Source organism: Opisthocomus hoazin, chromosome 14 (assembly GCF_030867145.1).
Source record: "Opisthocomus hoazin isolate bOpiHoa1 chromosome 14, bOpiHoa1.hap1, whole genome shotgun sequence".
In the NCBI taxonomy this organism is placed as follows: domain Eukaryota; kingdom Metazoa; phylum Chordata; class Aves; order Opisthocomiformes; family Opisthocomidae; genus Opisthocomus; species Opisthocomus hoazin.
In genome coordinates this window covers 24,226,088-24,234,183 of record NC_134427.1, presented here as the reverse complement: position 1 = coordinate 24,234,183, position 8,096 = coordinate 24,226,088, and the positions used below count along the sequence as shown (strand labels likewise).

At 59.9% G+C, this 8,096-nt stretch overlaps 1 protein-coding gene across 1 annotated transcript; it reads right to left on the bottom strand.

The window, feature by feature from the left end:
* Positions 1–1,051: 1,051 nt before the first annotated feature.
* Positions 1,052–5,618, bottom strand: RPS4X (ribosomal protein S4 X-linked). The gene is made up of 7 exons (XM_075435709.1): positions 5,536–5,618; positions 5,243–5,320; positions 4,533–4,713; positions 3,992–4,089; positions 2,220–2,391; positions 1,842–1,999; positions 1,052–1,210 (listed from the first exon to the last, which is right to left on the bottom strand). The coding sequence occupies exons 1-7, from the start codon at positions 5,536–5,538 to the stop codon at positions 1,109–1,111; spliced, it is 792 nt and encodes a 263-aa protein (XP_075291824.1). The 5' UTR covers positions 5,539–5,618; the 3' UTR covers positions 1,052–1,108.
* Between the last annotated feature and the right edge of the window lie 2,478 nt (positions 5,619–8,096).

Genomic DNA, 8,096 nt, shown 5'->3' with positions numbered 1-8,096 from the left:
GGACTTCCTGAGGTCCCCAGCAACCCGTTCTTGTCCTGGCTGTCAGCGTGATGCCTCGTATGCTCCACCTCCGGACGAAAGGCGCTGAAGAAGAGCAGGCCATGAGGGACCTTCCCAGTAAGCAATCGCCAACTGGGCTCCGGATGCCGCACCAGCACACTCAGAGCCCAACTGACCAGCCAACGCACCACCCAGCCCTGGCACTGGACACAGAGCCTCCCCTCTCTGCTCAGCCCCACGACTGGGGGCAATCTCATAGAATCATAAAGGTTGGAAAAGATGTCTAAGATCATCCAGTCCAACCATCAACCCAACACCACCATGGCTGCTAAATCATGTCCCAAAGTGCCATATCTACATTTTTTTTAACACCTCCAGGGACAGTGACTCCACCACTTCCCTGGGCAGCCTGTTCTAATGCTTCACAACTCTTTCAATAAAGAAATTTTTCCTAATATCCAATCTTAACCTCCCCTGGTGCAACTTGAAGCCATTTCCTCTCGGCCCATCACTAGTTACTTCGGAGATGAGACCAACACCCACCTCACTACAGCCTCCTTTCAGGTAGCTGTAGAGAGCAATAAGGTGCCCCCTCAGCCTCCTCTTCTCCAGATGAAACACCACCAGTTCCCTCAGCTGCTCCTCATAAGACTTGTTCTCTAGACACCTCACCAGCCTCATTGCTCTTCTCTGGACAAGCTCCAGCACCTCACTGTCCTTCTTGTACTGAGGGGCCCAAAACTGAACGCAGTATTTGAGGTGCAGCCCCAGAGAGAGCCCAGCTGGCTCTTCCCAGTCCCCTGCTCCTCCAGCATGTCCCTGGAAACAACATCCAGGAGCATCTGTGCCAAGACCTTCCCAGGGACGGACCAGCATGGAGGCTCTCCCACTGCTCCTCCTCGCCATTCTGGAAAATGGCTCTGCCAGTTGCTCACATTGCCAGGAGTCTCCCCAGATCAGCAGGCCCTTCTGGAGAGCAGAGTGTGGCTTCACACTGGCATGACATGGTTCCCCCCAACCCTGGGATGCTCCCCAGCCAGTCACACAGCCATTTGGTAAATGGTTTAATTAATATACTGAAAGGACCATTGCCAACCCAAGTTGGAGTTCACCCACTGCTCTGCTTGGCTGCCAGTCTCTTGTCTCTCTCTTCAGCAATGGTCAGGCGGATGCCCTTTCCACGGGGCAGGGAGATCCACGGCTTGTTGCCCTGCAGCAAGGGAAAAGAAGCCACCTCACATCATGAAACCCAGACAGGGGCAGAGCTCTCCCCCTCAGGTGGGAAAAGCAGCAGAAGCCAACCTTGCCCATGGTGGGCCACATACACATGGCCATGGCATTGGCACAGCAGAAGCCCCTTAGGAAGGTGCCGAAGGTGTACAGGCCTATACCTGCCTCTTTCGGTCACGTCCAATACGAAATGCGCTTCAGCCAAAACCAAAACACCACCCCTTTCCAACCTCGACAAAAGAGCCCACCAGGAATGGCGAGACAGCACAGGCACTGAGGGCGAGGGCACTCCCAGTCAGAGCAGCTGCCCAGGTCACATCAAGATCTGAGCACTGAGCACTACTCAGCTCCTAACTCTCAGGTTTAAAAAAAACACTGGGCTGCTTGTTGAAAACATCCCCACTCCTATGTTTACAAATGCTTCCTCTTCTCAGAGCAGTCAGCCTAGAGCAGGCAGAACCACAGGGAGTGGAGCCCAAACTGATGCCAGCACCAAAGCTTCACTGTGTGGGAAGGCAGCTGCCTACAGAAGACACCAAGCCTCTTTGCTTCAGCCGGAAGCCCCCAACAACAGGAGAGAACCCACCCGCCTTGTGTCCGCGTAGGCTTACTTTGCCAATAACGAAGATGTTGGAAAGCCTGGTGGCAAAGCTATTGCCATTGGCGTCCTTTACGTGAACCACGTCAAATGAGCCAGGGTGTCTCTCCCGGTTGGTGATCACTCCAATACGACCCAAGTTGGCACCGCCGGTCACCATGCACAGGTTACCTGGGGTGAAGGAAGACAGGTGTGACAAGAGCTGGCACCAGGTACCATGGTGAAGCGCTTTTGCCCAGGCTCTTTGAGGAGCATCCCTGGAGAAGTGCAGGGACAGATCTGCACTGGCCCACAGAGCGGCCACTGAAGCACTTGGCGATGCCTATGTCCCACAGAAACCCTGGCACAGCTCAAGGAAGAGTACAGTGTTTTACATGGAATGCAAACCTACCTGTGTCAAACTTGATGAAATCTGTGATCTTGCCTGTCTCCAGGTCAATCTGGACCGTATCATTCACCTTGATGAGGGGGTCCGGATAGCGGATGGTGCGGGCATCGTGGGTGACCAGATGAGGGATTCCTTTGGTAGCCACGAATATCTTCCTCACCTTGCACAGCTTGTACTGCAAACAAAACCCAAAAGTGCTCAGCTGAGGCAGCGAGTGGCACCATGAACCAGGGGACTCTTGTGCCCCAAAGAGCCACCAGCCACAGCAGGCTTCAGACCCCAAGCAAAACACCCAGACATCAAGGGCTTGCAACAGGAGTCTAGGCAGCGACTTGCCGAGCTCACTGCCCCAGCGATGCCTCTCGCAGGGCTGCCACATGGCTGTGCTACAGCCCCACTGGAAAACATCTGTTCTTTGGAAACAGCTGCCCACCCTGGGCTTCGGCCTCCCCACCAACACTGGCTGCATTTTTCCCAGGAAAGCCTACGCCAGGGCAGTTTCCTCATTTTGCCCTGAAGCCCATGGTCACACAACAGAGGCAGAGGCTGCCTTTCTTCAGGACCCAAAAGAGACCTGTATCACTCCTCCAGGGCACCCTGGTGTCCCTCCTGCCTTTCACCCTTGACTCCTTCACAGACACTTTGGGACTCACAGGTCAACACAATGGTAGCCAGAGGTAAAACCATATCGCAAGGAGGCCTTAAACGCACACCACAGACGGCTACAGCACAGCCAGCTCTCCCCTCAGTGTCACTGCATGCCTGCACAGCCTGTCCTTACGAAGGACGTAAGGAGGAGAGCGCAGACTTGCAACTCAGGCATGCCAACACACTTGGGTTACAGAAACACGTGCGGGACTCCCCTGCCGAAACCCAGGGCCAGAGTTTGTGAACACTTCCGTAACAGACCCGGGAAAGAGTTCAAGGCTTTTGCACCATAGTCAGTACCATGTTTCTGATCACCGTTAGGTTGCAGACCCCGACATTAAGGCTAACCACATCACAACAGAGCCATCTCCATCCCAAAGCTCCCTGTGAATGTAACCCAGCCCATGCCAACAGCGGTCATTTCAAGCAGTAGACAACGCACCTGCAGTCATCTGGGAGTTCCTCTCATGTCACCAAGAGATTTCCCCCCACCAAGGGCTTCATACCCCAGTGCTGAAGGCCCTGATCTTCTCAAGCGTGGCATGGACTCAGCTCTCAGAGAGCCAACTGGAGCCCTCAGCACAAGAAGGACATGGACCTGCTGGAGTGGGGCCAGAGCAGGCCATAGCAATGACGTGAGGGCTAGAACACCTCTGCTGTGAGGAAAGGCTGACAGAGTTGGGGCTGTTCAGCCTGGAGAACCCAAGGCTCCAGGGAGACCTTATAGCAGCCTGCCAGTACCTGAAGGGGCCTAGAAGGGAGCTGGAGAGGGAGTTTTTAAAAGGGCATGGAGCGACAGGACAAGGGGTAATGGCTTCAAGCTGAAAGAGGGCAGATTTAGACCAAAGAAATTCTTCACTACAAGGGTGGTGCGTCACTGGAACAGGATGCCCAGAGAAGGTGTAGATGCTCAATCCCTGCAAGCGTTCAAGGCCAGGATGGACAGGGCTTTGAGCAACCTGATCCAGTGGAAGGTGTCCCGGAAATAGATGATCTTTAAGGTCCCATCCAACCCAAACCATTCTATGGTTCTATGAACAGCTCCCATTCAGGAGATGCCGAAGAGAAAACATTGCCCCGATCAAACCCAACTGGGCCCATACTTACACCAAGCCGAAGCCCCTCACCTTGGCCTCTTCAGCTGTGATGCGGTGAACAGCAAACCGGCCCTTGGTATCGTACACCAAGCGGAAATGTTCACCTGTCTTCTCGATGCTAATGACATCTGATTTCAGAGGGGGAAATAAAACAGCAGCTGTTACCAGCTATGTTACCCAACACTATAACTCAGCATGAAGCTCACATTTAAAAAGAACTAGACACTGCTGAACAACGCTTCAAGCATGGATGACAAGGCTGGTATCTCCTCTTGACCACAGGCTCACAACTTTTACTGTGATACAGTGCAAATTAGCAAGAACTATCAAAGGCTGGTCTGAACAGCAATTTACGTATATGCAAGCAGGCAGTTACAGGTTAGAGATATCTTGCTTTGGTATTCATTGCAGTGCACAACTCTAAACTAAATAACAACTGCTTATACTTCTCTTATCTTCCAAGTCCACCACAAAAGCACCCTTCCCCCAAAATCATGCCAGCTTTACAAAGCTTCCCCCCCACAGGGCAGCACAGCTGCCCAAGGTACCCGCCTCAGCCCTCCCCGCTCACCCATAAAGCCTGCAGGGTAGGTGATGTCTGTGCGGACTTTGCCATCTATCTTGATGAACCTCTGCATGCAGATCTTCTTGACCTCATCTCCTGTCAAGGCATACTTCAGCCTGTTCCGCAGGAAGATGATGAGTGGAAGGCACTCCCTCAGCTTGTGAGGGCCTGTTGATGGACGGGGTGCCTGCAAACAGAAGCTTTCCGCTGGGTGCTCAAGCACAACAGCAGCATTGACTGTCCCTGGGGGAAGAATGCTACTGCCCTGATGGCTCTCGCAGCTGCACCTGAGGACAGCTGCATAAAGCTTAAGTGCTACGCAGGCAGTGACAGGCTGCAGATATCTTTTGTTGGTATTTACAGTGCCTTTCCTCCCCCGTCTTACCAGCCCCTGAAACACCACAACAATCTACAGACCCAGCCTAGTGAAAGAAAAAAACAACAAGCAGCAAGCTGGAAGACAGCAGCCAACGACCCCACTACCACATCCCTTGCAAACAGGCGAAACACGGAAGCTGTTTGCAAAGCTCTGCTTTTCCCCCTGCACTGCCCAGCTGCCGCAGCTCACCGCCAGCCCCCAAGCAACGCGCCCGAGCAACGCCCTGGTGAGACTGCGAAGCCGCCTGGGCCCGCAGAGAGCGCGAAAAGCCGCTGCCGCGAGCAGCCCGGGCTCGGGCCTGCTCCCATCCCCATCCCCATCCCCGGCCCGCACTCACGAAGACGCCCGTCAGCTTGTCCAACATCCAGTGCTTGGGCGCAGCCACGCGCTTCAGGTGCTTCTTCGGGCCGCGGGCCTACGGGACGCGACAGGATACGTTACGGGCCGCCGTCAGGCCCGGCCCAGCCCCCCCAGCCGCCCCTCCTCGGCCCCCCCCGGGCTCCCTCTCCACCCTGGCCCTGGCGGCGGGCTCCCTCCCACGGCCCTCGACGCGACGGGGGCAACGGCAGCCCGCGGCGGGCGGTGGATGGCAGCGGATAGCAGCCGGGAGCGTCCGCGCCTCGCCCTCACCATGGCTGCGCTCCACAGGGGAAAGGATGACTGCTTCCGGTCCGCCGCTAATATCCGCGGGTGGGGCGGACGCGCCGCGGGGCGCCCCCTGCTGGGCCGGAGGTCCAGCACAGCCCGGTGCCAGGGGAGGCGGGGTGCGTGTCTCTGCTGACATGCCGCCCTCGGGAGGTGAGGGAGGGGGTTCTGGGCAGCCCCCAGCAGCGAGGTGGGGTGCCCCGTCCCCTCCCCGCTGCAAGCGGCCTCGACGGGGGCATCGCGCTCCCGGCGGCTGTGTCCGTGCCGAGGGGGCCCGGGGAGGGTCGTGGGGTGAGTGACAGGATCCCTCCCGGCCCTCGCAGGTGCCGTGGGACAGCCCCCCACATTGTGCCCCTGCGGTTTGGGAGAGGGTGTGAGGGTGTCGCGGGTGGCACGGCACATCCCCCCCTCCTCCGGGGCGGGGGGGCTCGGACACTCCAGGTACCCCGGCTGCCCCGGGAGCCGAGCTGGGGGGGACACGCGTGCTGGACCACCTCCCTTCGCCCACGGCCCCTCCCAGTAGAGCTGGGACCCCACGCAGCCCCTCGAACCTCACTCCGGGCATGAGCGCCCGCTCCCGAAGGCAGCACAGGGGCGAGTGGTCCCTGACTGGGGTCCCCGAGGAGGCTGGCGTGTCCTATCGGGGTCCCGGGGTCCCGCACCCCGCCGGGCAGCCGAGTGGAGCGGCCCCGCACCAGGCGGCCCCCGGCGAGTCCCCGCAGCATCGCTCCCCCAGTGGGGCGCGGGCGGGACAGAGGTTCATCCTCGGGGGTGACGCGATGGGAACACCGCGCAGGTGGCACCTCCGGCGCCACCGTAGAGCCGGGAGGAGGGGCGGGAGCTGCGGTGGCAGACCCTCCTCCCACTCCGGGCCGCTTCCCACGGGGTCTCCCGCAGAGATGGACCCCCTTGTCCGCCCGCCAGTCCCAGCGCCGAGCTGGACAGGGAAAAGGGCAGAGCCGGAGTGTGCGGGGTTGACCCTGGCTGGACACCAGGTGCCCACCAAAGCTGTTCTATCACTCCCCTCCTCGGCTGGGCAGGGGAAACAAAATACAGCAAAGGCTCATGGGTTGATACCAGGACAGGGAGAGATCACTTCCTCCTCACTGGGAGGACTCCTCGCACCCTTCTGCTCCAGCGTTGGGGTCCCTCCCACAGGAGACAGTCCTCCACAAACTTCTCCAACGTGAGTCCTTCCCACAGGCTGCAGTTCTTCATGAGCTGCTCCAGCATGGGTCCCTTCCATGGGGTGCAGCCCTTCAGCAACAGACTGCTTCATCGTGGGTCCCCCCGTGGGGTCACAAGTCCTGCCAGCAAACCTGCTCCGGCATGGGCTCCTCTCTCCAGGGGTCCACAGGTCCTGCCAGGAGACTGCTCCAGCATGGGCTCCACATGGGGTCACAGCCTCCTCTGGGCAGCCCCCTGCTCCGGTGTGGGGTCATCCCCGAGCTGCACGTGGGGATCTGCTCCCCCCCGCCCCCGTAGGCCCCCACGGCTGCAGGGACAGCCTGCCTCACCATGGTCTGCTCCAGGGCTGAAGGGAAAACTCTGCTCCAGCGCCTGGAGCACCTCCTCCCCCTCCTTCTTCACTGACCTTGGTGTCTGCAGAGTTGTTTCTCTTCTCTCACTTTCTCCGCTGCTGTTTTCATAGCAGTTTTTTTTCCCCTTCTTAACTATGTTATCCCAGAGGTGCTGCCACCATCGCTGGTGGGCTCAGCCTTAGCCAGCCGCAGATCCATCTTGGAGCCGGCTGGCATTGGCTCTGATAGACACAGGGAAAGCTTCTGGCAGCTTCTCACAGCAGACAGCCCTGCAGCCCCCCCGCTAGCTAGCAAGATCTCGCCACGCAAACCCAACACGCGGGGTGACAAGGGTCCTTACAGATTCTATTTGACCGCAGCTCGGCGCTTCTGCCGGCCTGGTCCAGCGAGGCAGCTCCGCCTCGGGGACGGGCAGCGCGGCCCCGTCCCGCCCTCGGCCGGGCTCTGAGCGCTCCCTGCGCCCTCACCCCGCCCGCAGCGCTGGCGGCCGCCCCCACGGCGAGGCCCCGGAGAGCGGGTCCCCGGTGGGGCGATGCGGGAGCGCCCCGCCCCAGCCGCTCTCCAGCGTCCGCAGCCGCTGGCAGGTCCGCGAGGAAGTCGAGCTCGTGGTGGCCGAGCCAGAGCTCCCCGTCGAGGCCAAGCTGCAGCACCAGCGCCCTCAGCACCTGCTCGTCCACCGGGTCCGAGCCGATGATGCCGGGGCCGGGCGGCAAGCCGGACTCCTGGGGGCGCGGGGGTCCCCCCGCGGCGCGGGGCTGGCTGCTGAGACGCACGCTGGCCCGAAGGTGCGGACCCGCCTGCAGGGCCAAGAGGGCGGCGGGGACCGGCGGAGCCCTCCCCGTGGCGGTCGGCAGCTCCCCGGCCCCGGTGCCGGAGGGGTAGCGCGGGGTCGCCGCCACCTCGCGGTCCTTCGTGCGCTGGGGGGTGACCGTAGCCACCTCATGTCCTCCGGGCGAGTGGGGCCCGGCGCGGTCCCCAGTCGGGGGGGGGGAAGGCTTACCTGGG

What these genes read in the sequence shown, in the direction of transcription:
- RPS4X (XM_075435709.1), bottom strand. An exon ending in ACAAGCTGACGGGCGTCTTC is followed by an intron (nt 4,714 to 5,242) that starts GTGAGTGCGGGC and finishes TTCTGTTTGCAG; the next exon opens with GCACCCCGTCCATCAACAGG. An exon ending in TTTCATCAAGTTTGACACAG is followed by an intron (nt 2,000 to 2,219) that starts GTAGGTTTGCAT and finishes CCTTCACCCCAG; the next exon opens with GTAACCTGTGCATGGTGACC.